Source organism: Poeciliopsis prolifica, unplaced genomic scaffold, assembly GCF_027474105.1.
Source record: "Poeciliopsis prolifica strain line A6 unplaced genomic scaffold, Auburn_PproV2 SCAFFOLD047, whole genome shotgun sequence".
In the NCBI taxonomy this organism is placed as follows: domain Eukaryota; kingdom Metazoa; phylum Chordata; class Actinopteri; order Cyprinodontiformes; family Poeciliidae; genus Poeciliopsis; species Poeciliopsis prolifica.
In genome coordinates, this window is record NW_026562422.1 from 459,572 (window position 1) to 480,105 (window position 20,534).

General features: G+C 37.0%; 1 protein-coding gene across 1 annotated transcript in view; it reads left to right on the forward strand.

Annotated features, from left to right (window-relative positions):
• The window catches only part of akap6 (A kinase (PRKA) anchor protein 6), a 165,507-nt gene that overhangs the window by 123,676 nt on the left and 21,297 nt on the right, over nt 1-20,534 (forward strand). Inside the window, exons 16-17 of the mRNA XM_055057090.1 lie at nt 26-172; nt 5,074-5,334. Coding sequence (XP_054913065.1) covers nt 26-172; nt 5,074-5,334 — 408 coding nt within the window. The remainder of the gene's footprint in view (nt 1-25; nt 173-5,073; nt 5,335-20,534) is intronic.

A 20,534-nucleotide genomic window follows, 5' to 3' on the forward strand; every position in this document is an offset into this window, starting at 1 on the left:
CTTTTGCATGTTTTTTCCTCTCCAGAGCAGCCTGGCTGAGCTGCTGACGATGGAGAGCCGGAAGACGAGCCTGCTCAGGCAAGCTGCCAGTCTGAAGAGGAGTGGGACTGAACTACCGAGCAACTTACACATCAAAATACACAACCTCACACACACATGGCAGCAACTAGAGGTAATACCCACAAAAGGACAGACACCTTGATATTAACGGGAAGATATAAAACATCTAATAACGTTGTGCAGTGGTGAGCTTACCAGGCTGTAATGGAGAAAGCATGTTTCGCTCCAGTTGATCCAACAGAAAAAGAGCTGCTGTTTTTTTCTGAACAGGGCGTTGCACATTCTTTGCTGCCATGCTTGTTTGTCGTGTCTTTGTTCAGCTGACCGGCCTCCTTCTCCAACTGTTCACTGGCCTGTGAGCGATGTCAGCTAAAGTGGCAGTGTATTTTATATCTGACAGGGAATGCTTCAACGAGAGGTTAAAATGCAACATAAGTTATACTCGCCACACAAACAGGGAGGAACAATGGAGTATGAAACGCCATATGTGTATGTTTGCATGTGTGTCATTACTTTTCATGCGCAGTCAAACACAAAGATAATTGTCTCATGCACACATTCAAAGTTTTTGGGAGTGTGTGTACATTAACATATGTATCAAATTCTCTGAGACCGATTTCATTTTAGAAATTAAACAGCAGCAGCAGACGAGTCTCCCTCTGTGTGTCTCATCTTTTCCTTTCTGCTGTGTGTGTTTCCGCAACAATAACCAGACTGTGATTAAACTTCTATTACTGTTGTGGAAAGAGTTGGACTGACTTCGATATATTTGACTTTTTGCATGTCACCAACTTGCAAAAAGACCCTGGTTGGTACAAAAATGTTAATTGTTTTTTCTAACTTTTCGAGATATGGGATTTTTGCATTTTATTTATGGTGCATTTATTTAACAGCAAATTAAAATAATAACCAGAATAAAAAGGAAACTTGAATTTAGTGATTTTTAAAACAGGGCTTTTTGTTTTTTGTGCAGAGGAGTCTGGGGTTCATTTAACATTTGAGAACAGAAAGCAAGAAATTATCGTACTATAGAGAGTCAAAATATTTCTAATTGATCCAATATTTATTATGAGTCCTGAAATATGATCTGTGATTCCACCTGGACAAAACACCACATTAGGCTCTAACCTTTGGTCAAGGCCAACAATGCAGCTCACGTTTACAATCATCACAAAACATATGTATCTTAACATTACAGAAAGGTACACTAAGGTTTGGAGTCAATATCACATCTTGCACTTCTCTTTCACCTGTAATCTGTTGATTTTAAAGAAGCAGTATTATGTAAAATTTACTGCTTTAAGCTTTAAATTGTGTTCTGTTATTTACTCATTAACAAAATATCTGGAGTGTTGCCTTGATTCTTTGATTCATGCTTGAGAAATTCTTGAAATCCCACAATAACCATTCAGGGAGTGGTGTAACTGAATGCTGCCTTTTTGACAAAGCTTCCCCATGAAGCTGCAGCTTACAAGCTGCAGACCATCTATCCCCCATCACACCCCAACAGCTCCTCCAGACTAGCAGCAGCAGCAATTAGCAAACAACTGGTGGAACTGTGAGTTAGCTGAGCTTTTCATACAAATTACTTCTCAGTGAAACATTGTTACAGGCTAGAAAAACAACTGCTATCATGATGTGCTGAAGGAGTATTGGAAAGAGCAGGAACTTCTTAAAGAAACAAGAGGCCCAATTCCAAAGCATTACATTGCAAAGTAAAATTTCTTTTAATGTGGACATGTCTTTTAAATCTTGCCTTTTCACATGTAAATCAATCACGTTATGGTCTATATAAAGTAAAACTGCAATGCTTTGGTCTGAATTCCTGGTTATTGCAGCTCCACAGACCCTCATTTTAGAGCAAGTCTTTTTGCTGCTGTATTTTTAAATGTGAGACATTTCATGCTTTGCCGCCTTCAAGGTTGCAGAACTTTCCACTCTACCCTGGTCGGCCATTTTTGTAATTTAATTGCAGCGACACAATTATATACTTGGGAATAAACTTGGGAATAAACTTTATAAGACTTGTCTATCCAACCTTCTATGTTGGAGCCAGAGTCTCACCAAGAGGAAGAGAATGAAGGCAACAAGCCAGAAGAACCACACATTCTAAAGCAGGGGACAGTTTTTAGATGTGTCACAGGTACAAAACATTGGAATGAAATGGCTTAATTATCTCCTCCTTGTTACCCTTTGAGTTCTCCAGAGCCTTGCTAATGACCTAATTCTTCTATTCAGGTGTGGTGCAGAAGAGGCACATCTAAAAGTTGCAGGGCAGTGGCCCTCCATTACTGGAGTTTGACACCTGTGTTCTAAAGAATTCATCAAAAAGAAATGCAAAATCACCATATTGTTATTTCTGCATTTACACCCTCAACATCCATACCAACTACCTACATTATGGAGCATAGTGTCCATGCATGTCAGCTACCTATTACAATGTTAAGGCTACCACAATATGAATAAAGCAAACTGGCTTGACATAATTAAGGAGTTAGCTGACAGCACGTCAAGAACGTCACTGAATGTTTTTGTATTATGTTTTCCCCAGAAACAACAACAAAAAAAACTAGATAATTATGTCCAAAACATGCAGTAGCAGTTGTATCCTCAAAAGCTAGCACACGAGGGGGAAGGTGTAAGCGTACATGTGTGTGATTGACAGCGTTAAGACTCATCCTGGCTCTGATTGGATGTCTCTGACCAATCAGTGGATTTCTGCAGATGGCTCCTCTGGGAGAAGGCAGAGGAGCTCGATATTTTTTTTATATTATCATGTCATAACATGTTGACAGTTTTGAAATATATGTAAAGAACATATTTTTATAAAAGTTATACTGCAGCTTTGACTTTTGTTGGATGATGCTTTTTTGATTGTCTTTTAATCAGTATTCTGAGATGTGAAGATCTTTCACTTATTTAATCTTTTGTGCTGACATGCTCTTGTTTAGTCACTTTCTTTCCATCATCCCAACATGACGTCCCAGTTGCATATTAACTGGCCTTTCAGTGCTTGTGCTGGCATCTGCTGCATTGATGCAAATTGGGAATTAACTGGAATTGATGTCCTGTGTCTTTCCTCTGACCTATTGTGGCTTTTTGAAGAATTTATGAGCAAGTGTCAGTTTGAATGTGCAGATGGAGACTCAGCTAAAATATTGAGGAAAATTAAGCAGTTATTTAGTTTTAATTTTTCTCGTTAATTTTTCACAAATACTTTTCTTAATCATGTGTGGGCTTTTCTCTTTGTTCAGCTCAGTGAACAGTTTGATACAAAAGTATGCATACTTCACTATGCTATTCTTATAATGTGCAGGCAAAGGTCAAGGTGCAGCGCCATAGCGACGATGTGTTCAAGGTGGTAGGAGTGCATGTTTTAGCAGTGAACTTTTTATACTTTTCTACCTGCAACTCCTCCATAAAAAGCCATATTTTAGTTGCCTAGTTGAGAAAACAAATTTTTGTTTCATCAGTTTCCAACCTGCTGTTTTTTGTCACTGTTTCTCAGTCCATTGCTTCAATAAGAAACCTATGAGAAAGCCATGTTCTAATAGGTCTGCAGATGAGTCATAATTTTTCCATTTTCAGATGATGGATTGAGCAATAGTCTGAAATTCAAAGGCTACAGCTGGTTTGCTGGATTTCAAACCAGCCGAAAGCAAACTTTTAATTTTATTATTCAATGTTTTTGTGCCACTAGTGGCTAATTCACATTAATTCATCAGATTAGTATGTGGACTGGAAAAAGGGCAGAGAGAGAAGTGGAAGACAGAACAGAATTCAAGAATAAAGATAAAGGAATTAACTAATTAAATATGTTTCTAATATGTTTCTAATAATGATTAAATCATAAAACAATTAAGATAACATGATCATTAAAACCCACGTAAAAAAAACAAATGCAAGAGAAAACCAAAACCCGACCACTAATAGACCACAACATCTTTCTTCTATACCTGCTGACTCCTGTTGAGCTCAGTCTGGTCCTGGACTTAGCTGCGGACAGGACGGTTATTCAACCTGTCTTCAGTTTGGAACAAGCTGATCCTTATTCTCATCCCATTCTTCAATTTTTCTGTAAGACTGTAAATTCTCTTTTTGCATGACAATCATTCTGTTTGCTTCCAAAAATCTTCAGAGGAATTTGTTTTTCTTACAAGACTACTAAGTCTCACCATGTCATTGAAAGGAGTGGAAAAATTACCTATGCAGAACACACACAATGAGTCAAGCTTATTTATGTTGTTTCAATTTGAAACAATGATTAATCTTCTAAGTTCTTTTTAGTTAGTATTGTGTCAAAGTAGCATTTTCTGTGTTGTGTGAACTTCACATTCCTGTAAGTGAAGCTGAAATAAACTCAAAATTAATGAAAATATTTGGCGTTAGGACTTAAAAGTAAATGAATGTGATAAGAAGTGACCAAATATGAGGACTTAAAACAAGCAATAAATTATCACACACACATTTTAGTGTTAACATTCAAGTTTCTACCACATGATTTGTGTGTAAAGCAAATTTACTCTACCAAATACATGTTCAGGTGGAGTAAGATGACCAGTACGGCGTCCGCTTCACGGCAGATGCTGCGCCAATCTGCCTGTCAATCTCTGGCTCCCCTCTTCCCTCATTCGTGAACAAGATCCCAAGATACTTGAACTGGGTCAGGGAGGACATCCTCCCTGACCCAGAGAATGCACTCTACCCGTTTCTGGCTCAAGACCATGGCCTCGGATTTGGAGGCACTGATCCTCATCCCGAGCCTGTTTCTTTATTTTAAATTATTTTGGATATTGACCAGATCAAACTAATATTGTTTCACTATAAGGAGAAAAGGATCACAATTTAATTTCATCATTACTATCAAAAATAAATAAATAATAATAGTGAAATGTCCTGATTACTCTGTCATTCAGCCATGTGTTTGATCAGAAACACATTATTTTATTGATACATACATTTAGGTCTTCTTAATGATCCTTCCGTTTTTTTTTCTCTTCCATTATTTTTCAGAAAATTCTTTCAGAGCATCCAGTGCCATGTTCTTCTGAGCAAAAGCTGTCATCAAATACAAACACTCTGCTGGTCGCTGGTCAGGATGTGGCTGCTGAAAATCCTCGCTCAGCTTTGTCCCCAATGACTAATTCACTGCTGGAGCAGCTGGAGGCTCGAATCAAGGAGCTTAAGGCATGGCTTCGAGACACAGAGCTGCTCATCTTCAACTCCTGCCTCAGACAGGAGATGTGTGCCTCCGAGCAGCTTTCAAGTTTCAAGGTAGGACTAACAGTGACAGTGGGAATTTTATTATGATACCAGCCATATGTCTCGATTTAACCCCAAATCAAAAGGACACATGGACGATGAGTTTGGTGTTGAAGAATGGGATTAGTAGAAGATCATCAGCATAAATTAGCGGAGTGATGGACCAGGCTTTCTCAGGGTCATGACCTCACACATGCATTTTCTGGAAGAACGGTAAAAATAAACATCCCATAATCTTAGCCCTGAACCACCTCAGAATGGTTCTGCTGCAAATGCAGGCTCATATATGAATCCTGATGGATTAAGAATCATAATATTCACTCAAGTTCATAGTTGTGTGTGTCAGTAGAAGAAAGAATATTTTGGCCACATAAAGCATGTTTGACTAGATCATCTAGTTGATTTTTGTTTTAAGAGGCACTTTTACATGTTAAGCTTTCCATTGACAGAAATGATTGTAATATAACATCTTATATCAAAGACAAAAAACAACATATTGAGTGCTTGCATTTCTATGTACTGCTGCTATGTTTAGCAGTGCATCATCTTAATGAGGCCAACCAAAAGCATGGCTGTTTTGAAGCTATGGATGTATAGAGGAAACAGCAGTTAGCCTTAAAAGCAACGGGACGTTAACAGGATATTAATCAGCCCACATCACACAGCAAAAAGCTAGCTGCGCTAATTAGCCTAGCCCCGCAGTGTGACTGACAACCATAAACACACATATACACACACACACTCACACAATGTGCACCCGCTGAACTAGAAAAGCAAATACACAAAGCTAAATGAATGCATGTATTTCTATGTGCCCTCACATGCTGAGAACTCAATGTACACTTTCAATCCACTCTGAGACAAAAGAAATATGCTAATGAATTACATCCAACTTATACTGACTCAAAAGATAAATATGCAAAATTAGGAGGATAACTTTAATAACACAGATATAATCACATCTTCACAGCAGACACAAACCAGCTGATGAATTCAGTTGCTTCAAGGTACATCCAATACAGCACAATGCAAACACTTTGGGAGAGGAAACTTTTTGCCCTGCTATTGTAGTTTTCAAAAATGAATATGATTGATTGTCCATCCAATGATGGGCCAAAGACAGTCCATGACAGTCCTTACAAGTGCTGAGAATTAGGGATGCTCCGATCAGGTTTTTTGCTGCCAATTCCAATACCAATCACCCATGAGGCCGATCTCTGCCGATCACTGGCTGTTAATTTTTCACATTAGGTATAAATGATACTATGTGATCTCCCAAAATGGAAAAACTATCTGGTAATAAATTCCCCTAATTTAGACATAAAACATGCAAAATACTTGCAGGCACAATGCAACAGCTGTTCAGTCAAAAGGACAACTGAAAAACCTGCAGTCAATAAATTAATACTTGACAGTAAGGCTCTCAACAGCCTAATTTATGCATAAATTAAATAAATCTTATAACAGTGCTTTTTACTTTATATTATTTGATGTCAATCAAAAAAGGAAACATTAATTCAATGTTGGCACAGATTGCATCAACATACAAGTTTCTGAGATACTACATCAAAACTTCCTGAGAACATGGCGGTTTTGTTCTGGTTCTGATTGGTTGGTTCTGACTAAGCTGAGTTCTGCAGAACACAGGAAGAAGCAGAAGAGATTGATTATTTGTTCAGAGATTGATTATTTAATAATAATTATTTTAAATTGATTGATTATTTGTTCATAATCAATTTTACCTGCTGTCTGTTCGCTTTTTTCCTTCAATGATCCTGCCAAACTGTAGCCAAACTCCGACAAGTGTATGTTTTTTAAATGTCATATTACTCGTGGTGTTGATGCATTTTGATGCATTTGCCAAATTTTTCACCACAACATGCAATCACTCAGAGTATTATAGTTCCACACGGCATCGCTTAGGATTTGTTGCTGCGTGCTTGCATAGTGTGAAGGAAAGAGGAGATAAGCTGCACACGCAGGCTGAGAAGTGAGATAAAGGTGATCAGCAATAGGAGATTGTGACTGGTGATTATATCTTATTGCCGATATTGTGAATATTAAATATTGTGAACATATTAGATATTGCTGAAACTGGCAATCTCTTATTGCCAGTAAGAGATTGACAATGGTAGAATGATCTACCATTGATTGATTGGTAGAGGTGTGCAAATCGATCAATGACTGATCGATCGCCACACCTCTACTGAGAGTACTGGAATACAGCAATTCAGCACTCATGAATTGCCAATTAACATTGCTTGACACTAATCAACTTCAGAAATGACAATTAAGTGGTTAATTGACACTTGACATGTGATTCTGTTAGAAAGAAGGAAAATGTTGAATTTGTTTCTGATGTTATGAAAATATGTTGAGCAACAAGAACTAAAACAACACAGCAACAGATATAAGCCAGTGTCACCGAACAATGTCAGCTGCAGTTTGTTTTTTCTAAAAGAATATCTGTAACATGATCTTGTTGAGGTATTCACAGTTGTTGCTGTAATCACACACAACATAAATGAGCAAGCCTATTTACACACACACACAGCCAGTCCTAATGATGAAACTCTCTGAAATGAGAGTTTATCTGAAGAAAGTGGGCCTCGTACTTTTGATCATTGTCACAACTCTCAGTGGGAAGCCATTGATTTCTGGCAGAAAGAGGCTGAGAGCTTCAGGAAAAATGAAGATTGGAAGTATTGATAGCAGTCATTTGTATGGAGAGACGCAGAAGGAGCTCCATTTCAAGAAAAGTCAAGTCCATTTTAGCAATCATTTGTCTGTTTTTGGCGTTTGGCCTTGTGAATGGCTTCGATTTTTGCACTATAGTTTATTACTGTATGAGAAAGTGGCAAGGGTTGCTATGAGTCACAACAAATACAAGTACAAGAAGTGTATTCTTAAATCTATCTGAATAATTTCCAGACAAACAAAAAGAACATATTTTCCTTAAGAGCACAGCTGTCTGATAATATGCAGATTTAGGTGGTGACTGAATGACAGTGCTAAAAAACACTAATTAAAATTTCTAGGGATATCAATACATTGCAAGCATTTGCACTCATACACATAAATAAAAAAATATTTTTTAAAGAATGTACCCTTTTTTCAGTTTTAGAGTTTCAACAAAAATGATCTTAGTCTTGCCACTTTTACAGCCTCTAGATGTATTTTTCTATATTCTCTTTTGTCTAACCTCAAATGCAGCCACACAAAGCTACACACCTGAGATTTCACCATATCTGTATTTGTTTTACTAAATGAAGCCCAAATAGAAAGGTTTTGAAATCCCAAGAGCTCTTTGCATAAGAATATATAACATATACTTTTTATCTATCTGCAGGTATTGTTCAATTCATGATATGCCTTCCTCTGATTGTTTTACAGGATATTTTTGTCCAATATCATCTTTTTGAACATAATGTGTGAAATGTTGGAAACAATAGTTTGATTTGTGCTGTAAAAAGATGTGGGAACCTTTAAAGGTTTCAGTTTGTGCTCAGGTTTTACTGTAGAGGAGCCCAAAGAAACGAGAGAGGAGTAAACAAGTTTGAAAATTCTCAGACTTTCTGAATGTCATTGTTAAATGTCACACTTCATTTCAGTAATAAAGTTTGTAAATCTGAGTGTATGATTCAGAAAATACTTCTGCACAAATTATAAATTCAATGCTGCATAAGGATGGCGTCCATGGGAACAACACTAATTGTAGTTGTTTATTTTGGATGGCTTGGGTCACTTCTTCCACATAATATCTTCACTCTTCTTCAGTGAAGTATCATGCATTGATTGTGATTATAGCACAATCAAGTAACTATGTTTACTTCAGTTTTTATAAAAAATGTTATATTTATCAAATATGACTTGAAAGAAATTTTACTTCCTAATTTAACACCTTGACATTGAGTTTAAAAACTCCTGCTTTCCCTGAAACTCCACCTTCAGGAAATCATCACAGCATAGCTTCTCTATTAATCTTAAACAATGTCTTGACCTGTGTTGCTCTGAGAGGTAGCTCCTATAATGAGCTCCAGCAGGTGTTTGCTAATTGCTGGTGGCTAGCTGAAAAAAGATGAATGAGTTTTTGTTTTAATATCAATAATAAGCTATTGATATAGCTTATTATAAATAATTCATTTTGCATGTGGTCTGTAGATGATTTATTGGACATAGATGAGCTATGTCACCAATTTTACAATGTTTAAATGTAAAGCTGTTTAGGTCTTACTTTATAACAACTTCCATTTCTCTCTCTTGTTGTATTACTTTCTCTCTTTTCACTCTTGGTCTTTTTTCCCTGAAGCCTCCTCCTTTCCACCTGTCTGTCTCTATCATGACTCTTAATTGAATTAGCAGTCTTGTAAGATATGGCATCGACCAGACGTTCCTCTGGCAGCCCTGGGCATCCGATGACTCTTTATTGTAGAGAAAAGGCTCTGGGGGACAGCCACACTAAGAATTAATGAACTGGAACTGACACAGATACATTATTATATTCATAGCTACAATGTTGAACTGGGAAGAAATACAAATTCTAACTTCCTGCTAAGTATGCAAGATTAGATGTCCAAAAATTAAGATTTTACCATAGACTGTACAAGTTGTTGTTTGCTTATAGATTTATTCTGTTCAAATCATTAAACAAACTTTAATATGAGACAAAGACTAAGTTTGCTTGGATAATTAGTTTACTTAGGGAAAACAAAATACCAAGCCAGTTTAGTGCTGTGAGAAAATATGATTACCTCAACAACTTGTTTTGTGATAATCTACTGAGACTTGGAATAATAACAGTAAAAATGGGTAAATGTTGGCGATATGTAACAAGTAATATTTTGTATTGATGTAAAGAATATTAGTTCTCACTTTGCAGGCCTGTTTCAGTTCAGTAACATTTGAGTGTTAATATTACTGAACTGAATATTAACAGTTCAGTAATAACTGTATTAAACTGTGTATTTAATACACTAAACTAATGTTAGATTAGACTTTTCAAGGCCCATATAAAAGCTTTTTTATCCATTCAGGGTAGACTTTGTGTTGTGCTCTGGATCTGATTAATAACTGATGATGTGATGTTTGCCTTTGAGATTTAGTCAGAAAGAGCGAGAATAATTGTTTTGTTAATTATGGCAAGTGGTCCAGGTCTGGAACCAGAAAATATTTTATATATGATCAGGTTGGTTTTCATAGCTGTTTTTTTTTTATAACAGAGGAAACTGTTATTTCAAAACTTTTTCTTTAGTCTGATGTGTTTATCTTTGTCTAGTATAAAAATTAGTTTGACGGTATAAAACAGTAAGGTGTAACACAAGAGTGCCCATAGTAGGTCCTCGACGGCCGGCGTCATGCACATTTTTGTTCTCTCCGTGGTAGTACCAACAAACTTTTCAGCATGTCAGTATGTTTCTTGGGCCTTTTAAAGAGCCATCATTTGATCCATGTGTGTAAAACAGGGGGGAGAACTAAAACATGCAGGATACCGGCCCTCGAGGACTGACTTTGGGGACCCCTGGTGTAACACAAGCAAAAACAAAGCAAGTCTTTAGAAGGGTTAAGTGTTTTTTTTAGCGTTTCATAGCTTGCCTAATATTCCTGCATCCTACTGCTTTGTGTCAGGCCAGATTTTCTATTTTTTGTATTTAAGAATCAACTGTTTCAGTCAAATAATTTTTTACAAGCACTTCATTTTATTTTGTTCTGCAACTTTGAGGAAGTTTTTATGAAGTACATTTTGCCTCCCTGCACTGTAACTACACACTTTTCTATTCCTTTCAGTTCTTTGTTTTACTTGTTGTTCCCCTGTGCCTGTTGCTGTATATCTCTCCATCTCTTAGTGTTATCTGCTATCAGCAGCAGATGAATATATCCTCCCTCAATCAGATCAAGCTCTGTTCACTCCTTGTCATTCTTCCTCTCTTCAGATAATTCTGCACTTAATCCAGGCCCTGCAATTAGAACTGTCTGCATTGCATAACTCATAACCCCATCCATACTTTTTGCTTAAAGATGGATCCATGTAACTTCCTGTTTCTGATCCTACAAAGCAGACCTATTCATGTGCTCCTTTCTTCAGTTAATCACAAAACGGCACAAACATGGCATCATTAGGCAATAAGTGAATATTAAATAAATAGAATCTCTAAAGATCTGTTATGAAAATTGTCTTAAATGTTTGGTTACATTTGTACAATATTTTCTTCATTCTTATAAGAAAACGGCTGCACACTCGAGGGTGTTTGGCATCTGGAAGTAGACTGCAGTGATGCTTTCTTTTGTTCAAGTTTAGTCCATTTAACTGCCTGATAATTTGAATAAACAAACAAGTAATACAAAATGGCAACTACATAAAATGGACAGCTTCCCAACACTCCAGGCCGTTGGGGGTCTCAAGAGGAGAACAAGGTTCATTTTTGCCTTGGGTCATCCTGACTGGGGTAATCGAATTCTGGCGTATTCCGGCAGTAATGAGTGGGTTTCGTGCAGGAACTGTAAAACTGACAGTAAACCCTGATTAGACTCCCAATTGAAAAATTGCAGTACGGTTTGGAAGAACAGTTATTTTTCAGAAACATTTTTAGGCATTCTCCTCTGGTGTCCCAAAGCTGGAGTGCCCGGCCAGCTGGCAGCTGGTGAGGGGAGCTGGCTATTAATGCATCAGGAGCAGACATGTCCAAAAATCTCAGAGCAATATTATAATTAGATGATGTATTGATGAACCGAGCAGATATATTCTCACCTAAAAACTTTGTAAAAAATCATGTTGTCTCACTGAATGTGTAACATAGCAAAATAATTTGCCGCTCTTCACAGCCATTGCCACTTTGCCTGAACACCCAGTTTGGACCCGCAACGAATTATAGGATATGGTGGGTCTTGAAGGATACACTAGATCCATCCTTCAAATCTGGGGAAAAGACAAATACATTTGAAGGCCACATTTTAAGGAGTCTTCGAATTCGGACAGGTTTTGTCTGAATTCACGCTATGAGGTAAACAATCCACAAATCCGTCCTTCAAAAGACACAGACCCTGAATTCGGACGCAGCTAAAAGGCTTGTGTATAGGAAGGCTTTGACTATGGCTCTAGAAGGTTTTTTGCTGTCAATTGTGAACATTCCATCTTTGGGGTCTAATGCAGGTCATTTCAGTACATTTTTGCTGCTGACACTAAGAAGATAATTCCTTCTACTAGTCTGGGGGACAGTTCCAGCATTTGCCGATTTCCTCTCAAAAACAGTGAAATAAGTTATGTACCGATGCTTATGGTTTAAAAGTAAGGCAGTAAAACTCTGGTTTCCAATACATAAACTACAATGTCAAGTAAAAATAATCACAGTTTTTGGATTCTCTCATGTCTTGGGACATTATAACCACAAACGTCATCAGAGTTTACAAGGACTTTATGTGGTACAATATAACCTACACGTAACTTTGAAAGGGAAATGAGTATTTAAAATCTTTTGCAAGCAAAAATCTCGAAAGTGTGGAGTCCAGAGTGTTTTCAGAAGCGTTGGAATTTTTTCTCCTTTTGTCTGATCTCACATGTTAGAGAACATTAATAAACGAACAGCGTCTAAAGGACTGAGGAACACAGCAGGCAGATCAGAACCTTGTCCAGATGTTTAAAGCAGGATTAGGTTACACTGTAAAAAAAAGTCACTGTAGAATTTACAGTAACTTACTTAGCAGCAGGGTTGCCAGCCAGTTACTGTATTTTTTACAGTAACAAATTTACTGTACAGCTGTAAATTTCCGCACATGATCCAGCGCTCCAATCACATCCTTTATAATTTTCACACACATTTCAGATCACAATATAGAGCTCTATTTTCAAAACCCTTACTGTATTTTCATGATGTAGTTTTTACAGCCATTTGTTAGAGTGTACTGAAAATATCTCAAGCTTAGAATGTTGAATGGATCATCAGTCCATGAAAATGGAACTTTCCTGAGGGAGTCTTCCCAAGGGATCAATAAAGTCAAGTCTAAGTCTAAGTCTAAATGTACTACCCAGGGTGACACTACACTTACCAGGGCCTCTACCGGGGTTAGACGTCTACTGTATACTGGTACTCTGATTTGGACTTGGTTCTTACTGTGGAAGCAACAGTGTGACTGTTGGGTTTGCTGCTAAACTGTTGCCATAGACACCGGTGGTTTCTGCCATGTTCCTTAAATAATAAAAAAGCAGCCTGACCCCACTATATCTGACTGTAGACTAATAGAAGGTGATAGTGATGGTCTAATGTTGATACCTGCTACACAATGAGGATTAATGATCCACCGACTCCCTGCCAAGAACTCAGCCTGCTACATATAGGTGAGTCTTTTGATGCTGCCTTCCTTTGTGGTTTAGTTTGCAGCTCAGTCTTATGTGCGAGTGTGTGTTTGGTGAGTGTGCTTGTTGATGTTTTGAAGTAGAGTTTTCTCGTTAAGAGTTGCTCGTTAGGGGTTGAAGGCGAGCAAAAAGGTAAGACATCGCCACAGTAACTATATCAACAAACAGATCAGACTTTCATCTTCGTCTGCTCAGGAGGGGAGAAAAAGCACTGAGCTCTTTTATCAGCTAAAGAGAAACCAAAAGCACACACACACACACCTACACGCACACCCGCACAACCCCTTCACTCAAAACAAAAAATAAATAGTCCAAAACAGACAAAAAGACATCAGAAAAATGCAGAGAGAGAAGAAACAGCTGCTCTAAATTAACAGTAAGATGAGAAGGAGGGCAATAATTAACATTTCATCTCAACGACTGTTGATAATTCATCTGTTGGGAAATTGAAAAAAATTTAGGTTTTTTTGTATTTGAATCTGGTCAGAAAATAATAAAAAAACTTCACATCTTCTCTAGCTTTATTTCATATTTGAAAAATCTGGTTTTACAGTCAAAGAATAGAATTGCAGTTTGTTTGTAAGTGAGCATTCACAACACATTCCACACAAATATTCTGATAGACTTTGGTTTAACATCAGTTATTATCTGCAAAAACTGTAAAATGAATAAATAATGATGTATTTTTTTATTTAAAATATTCTGTTATGTATCTTGTCTTAGTTCCTCTTTCTTTGCAGGAACCTATAACTTACCTAATATCTCTTCTTATTAGCAATTTACCCCATAATTAGCATTTTACCCTGTAACATCTTTTTTGTTGCAGGCTTAGTAAATGTGATTTTATTCATGATTTCACACAAACGTAGAATTTAAAGGATTGAATTCCTAACTTTATATTTGCATATTGAATATTGAAGGGAAAAGCTGTTTTCTCCCTTACCTTGTTGACCCAGTGACATTCTTCTTACCACTTTTCAGTCAGTTTCCTCATTCTGAAACTAAACCATATTCACATGAAATTTAAAAAAACAACTAATTATTAAAACAACAGCCCTACAGCAAAATGTGGAGAGCTTTAAAGTCCTCACAGACAGTATGCTGTTTTTTAATTACTGCAATCCATGAAACAAAGCATTAAAAAGATTTAGACTGTGGCCTGAATGATGATAGATCAGAGACGAACAGAAAAATCTTCAAATTCCAGAAAAGTGTAGAAAGGTAGAATGTGTTAGAAAAAAACAGTCAAATGTGAAAATAAAAAATACTTTCAGCTGCCACAAAAAAAGACACAGAAGGAAATCCTAGCAAGAAGGCAAACATGTGAGACAACGATAAATAAAAAAGCCTGCAAGGAAAGACAGAGCATCAGGAAGAAAGGTAAAATGAGGCAAATTGAAGGTACATGAAAAGTTAAATGCACAGACAAATCCTAGGAGGTAGAAACTTGATAAACATCCTTTAAGCAGCTGCAGCGAATTCATTTTGCTGTATTAGTTAGAGCTATAAATGCCTTTACTCCCAGAGACTTTATATGTTCCCAATTTATTTACCACTGCAGAATATTTTAAGAGCAAAGCTTTCACCCCTAAAATGTTGCAGCTCGTTGAGCAGCAAAAGAACTTTAGATAACTTAGAACAATCATTAAGGGCTGGTGATGTCAACAATAACCCATCTTAGCTTCACAGAAATGCTGCAATAGAACATTGGATTATTTCTGTTTGTTTCTGTAAATGAAGTTCACCTACTGTCAGCATTATGGAAACATAACTCTGAGACTGTCAAGATCTTTGAGCAACTTGTTTTGCTGCAAAAATGCCATTCATGTATTTGCATTTCATTTTAATATTACTGTGTGCAGAATCAGATGCTCTCCATCTTGTCAGACTGATCCTGAGCCATCTTACAATGAAAAATGAGCAAACATTTTAGTCTGTAAGGATGTTTTCACACCCAGTAGTCTGATAGACTTGGTTTGATTGGGAACCACAATTACAACATTTGCTACATTTTCAGTTAGTGTGGTTCTTTCATACTGTGTCAAACTAACCAAACCCTTTGAAGAAGCTGCCCACCTCCTTGCCTGTGTACCTCCTCAGCAGTTCTTTGTCCAGTGCAGCAAGAACTGCTGAATTAAACATGAAGACACTCAACACAACTTCCTGCTTCACAAAAAGGAAATAAGAATAGACCAGCGTCAGATTTTAGCGGTTGTAGGATTTGTCTTTTGTCATTGATCAAAGCCATTTCTTCCACTAGCACTAGACTCACACATTTGTTATCTTTGTATTTACCCATAAGGCAATGTGGTCAGCTGTATCAGAAAGCTGACCACATCTGCAGTGTTTCTCTCTTCTTTATTACTGTTCGTGTTTCAGTGAGATGAGCTGCTAGCAGCGCTGCTAATTCACCGTCATTCTGCTGCTAAACTTACTGCATGTCTGCCTGGTGCTGCTCCTGATTAAACTCATAATTAACCCCCTTCTTAATGAGGAGCTCTCTGAAAGCAGCTAAACTAAACGATGTTTGGAGTTTTCAGTGACATAAAGCAAGCACCAATCAACGAAAGCGGTCAGCAGGCAATCAAATAGCTTTGGTGCTGTACCCTGCTCGGTGCTGCTAGCAGATAGGAAAATCTGAGAACAGCCGGGCAGAACCGCACCGGATCTGCTAATGGAAAAGGTATCTGGCCAAGCGGACTGGGACCAAGATTACGAAAGTCTTTTTTTTTTTTTTTTTTTTTTTTGTAGTAAACTTCTGTGTTGTAAATATTGTAAAATATGTTTTGCCTCTGATGCCACTACTCCTCTCAACCACTACTTCATATATGTTGCTTCTTCAACCTACTGGGATTAGGTGCATGTGGAGTATAGGTATTCTCACATCACATACTGTGTGATGTGGAACCAAGAGCTCTATTCATTTCTGCTCTATACCCTGCAAACATTATTCCAGATGATATAAACATGTAGATTTCTGTATTTTGGTCATACAATCCTAATCTCATTTCAAAGGGGATCCAGTATTGAAACTACTCTCCTATAATTTGGAAGGTTGTTGGCTCAATTCCAGCTTTCATGTTGCAGCGTCAATGTTACTGAATGATTACAAGTTTATTTTTGACACATTTTAAAGAAGCAACTTTAACATGGAGGAGATGTGGGCTGCAGGCCCCAGGCTTGATATCTGTCTTTAGGCATGAAACCTTGAACAAATCTTTGCAGGAGAACATGGTTATACTCTATTAACATCTGCTTTTCCATTGATCCAAACACACAGCTTGAAGAGCTGCAGTTTAGAGAAATATATTAAAAAAGGACAAGAAAACTTCTGAAAGTATGGTGGAGGCTGGAGAATGAGAGCCAGAGACGAGAAGAGGCGGTCCAAATGGGGACTATGAAGACATTGAAAGACACAGCAGACCCTTTAGGCTGTATCAGCAGCAGCAGAGGGAATATGTGTGGGAAGAAATTGTCGACAGGAATTCATTAGGCTCGTTGTGTGATAACGAGTGCTTGTGGTTTTAATTGACTTAATCAACAAATAGAATTAATTAGAGATTTCTAATTAATGATAATTGATTGAAATTTCCACTGGGTCACAAAGCAGGCAGTGAAATTTTCTTCTCTCTTTCATCTCTTTATATCTTTCCCACCTCCATGTTTGTCCTTGTCTTCTTTACATCTCATCGTTTCTATTGCTTTTCTTTCTCTAAGAATGTTAGTATTTTAATACTTAGGTTTTCTGTTGTCTTTTTGTTTTCTTGTGCCACCTTTCCTTCTTGGATGTTTGCCATTTGTCTTGTTTTCATTTTCAATCTGTGAATATCAAACCATTTCTTTTAAACTGTGAGACTGTTTATTTGTGTTCCCTTAGTTAATGTTGAATTATAAGTCCACATGTTGTAGTGATTATTTAATCTCAAAACATCTCTTTACAGAGGATGCGCTCTGATAAAACAGCACAGAAAACCTCCACTTAGAAAAAGTTTTACCAAAAACGGCAATGTTTTATTTTCTATTTTTAAAACTTTGAAGTTTTGCCCAACTGAAGGTGTCTGTTGCTGAATTTTGTTTTGGTTATAAATACGGGTAGTCATGTCTGATGAATCATATATTTATTTATTTCCCATCAGTTTGACCTTGAGCTGAAATGGGAAGAGAAGGCCTGGTTTTGTCTTTTTTTTAGTTGTCTAATTTTTATTTTCTGTTGAAAAAAAATAGGGGCTGAAACTGCTCGATTGTAATTTAGCAATTTTTCTTTTTGCACAATGTTTCGTCAGTATTGTATTGAGTGTATTGATTAGTATGTGTGCACAGTGAGGTCTGTATTGTATACTTTTTTCCTTCTTTTGGCTCAAATAAAAATAAATTAAATAAAAGATTCCAGGCAATTAATGAAGCACTGATATTTGCTTCAAATGTAGATTTTTTGATTCCAGCTAATTTCTTTATAACTTTTTAACTCCACATATCAATTTCTGTATCTTTTGTGTGTTGATTTTATGTGCTGTCCACGCAATGTTTCATTCCTTGGTTATGAAATTCTTATAAAAAATATATTTTATTTTCTTCCACCAGTTAAATGTGTGTTTTATGAATTTGCAAGTTTCTGCACTACATCAGGCTTTGTAAAACATCTATGTGGAACTGTTACTGTAGTTTTTTACACCAGAACAAGTTGGTTTTGTATCATGTTCTTATGCTATGCCTGTGGCCTTATAGCTTTACAGTTGAATGTTTTGTTCTCAGTTTGTCCCTCTCTTTTTCACTTTTCTTCATTCAATTTCTATCCAATACTGACATTACACGTGCTTTGTCAATCTCCACCTCTTTGGTTTTGCTTTTCTTTCCTCTCTTCAGCCAGCCAGCCCTCTCTTCACGGCTAGTTTCAGTAATTAGATTATTGTGATGAGGAGGTGGAGGGGCTTAAGAGGATTTTGTTTTTAGGAGACAGATTTAAATGAGAGATATAGAAGTGGCAGAGGCTGTGGAGGGTTGAAGGTGGAATCAGGAAAGGAGTGAGCCTTTGTTTGGTCTTTTTTCTGAGTTGCTCTCTTTTCCTGATGGAAGTTGATAAGTGATAAACAGATTGAAAGAAGAAGAGAGAGAAAGAAAGTAAATGATGAAATAAACACAACTTGATATTTTAGTCTTTGAAGCCACCAAAACATACCAGCAAAGGCCTGTACGTATATCAACAAACAAAACCTGACTATCATGTTTTGGAATTGTAGGAGGAAGCCAGAGTAGCCAGAGAGAACACACATCCACAGGGAGAACATGATAACTCCATGCAGAAAAACCCCAAACTGGGACTTGAACCCAAGACCTTCTTGCTGCAAGGCACCAGAGCTACCAACTTTCACATATGTGCAGCCATATTTAATCATTTAAATATTTCCCAATGTCATCACCATCTACTTTCATCAGCAAAATCTCAGCATGAGCATATTTAAAAGAACTTTTTCCAGTATATCTGGCTTTCTTTGTTACCACATAATAAATTAAGCACCATATAAACTCTATTTCAGGATCGAAGTGTTTTTGTGTTTATCACTTTAATTTTCTGTTTGAATTATTTTTGGATTGTTGATATTATTCAATTTTGTCACTTGCAGCACTCCATACTTGGCTTATATTTTGTTTTGTGAACTTTAGTTCATTTTTGAGTCCTGGTATGTGCTGACCAGTCTAAATAATTGAAAAACTTGTTTTAGTTTTTAGCTTGTGGCTCAGTATGATACTCTGGTGTCATTTTTAGATTCCCATCTGTTCATTTCTATGAGAGCCATTTCCTACAGTCCTCTGTAGTAATATGGGACTCCATAGCATTTCCGTTCCATTCAGTTAATTTATCAATTGCCAATTCACTAAAGGCACTGTTAAAAACCTTACCCTAAAAAGAAAAGTTATGCACATACATTACAATTGATCCTACTCATCATACATTGCAACAGATTCTATTACTGAAAATGGTTGAACAATATTTCTATCGAGTGAAATGCAGCAGATTGCATCGTTGTCTCGCAGTCACTCATTGTCTTGCTGGTGTCTATTTCCAGCAATCATTGGGCTGCAGGCCAGATACACGCTGGATAGGTCACCAGTCCATCACATGGTACATACAAACAAGCACACACACACACTGAAGGACAAATTAGATGGAACAATTACCCTAATGTTTTTGGATTGTTGGAGGAATCTTATGTCAGGCTTCAATGTAAGCTGAATTAGTCATAGTGTTGCAATGGCCCAGTCAAAGTGAAAACTTCTACTTCATTGAAATGATTCAGGAAACCATAGAGAACTGTGCACAAATAAATTCCGGTGGGACTCAATATAATGAATCCATGCATGAAGAAGTGCAGATGAGTGATCAGGACATAAAGATGATAGCCTCAAGTTACAAACTACATGTGTAACTTGAGTTTACACATGTAGACTGGACATCGTGCTTCAAAAACACAACAATGCTTTGTTTGCCCTAAATAAAAAGTGACACGATGTAACAAGTCTTGTTGATAATCTAAAGCTGTATTGATCTGATTTTAAAACCTGGTGAGTAGCTAAGAATTTTACCACTGTAGAAAATTTATTTTCATTTCTTGGAGATTAACTTTAGTATTCAACTAATCTTGTTTCAGCTTCAGGATAAACAATCAAATTTCTCATCAAAAAGTTCAACTTATTGTTGCACCTGTAATCTAGCTAAATATAATGTATGTCTGTCGTTCTTCTGTGTGGCCTTGTCTAATGCAGTGCAAGTCTCCCTCAGTCATTTTGTTGTTTAAAGCTGTCTCCTTCAACTTAATACATATCTGCTGTTTGGAATAAATTTATTTGCCATCTCATAAACACACCC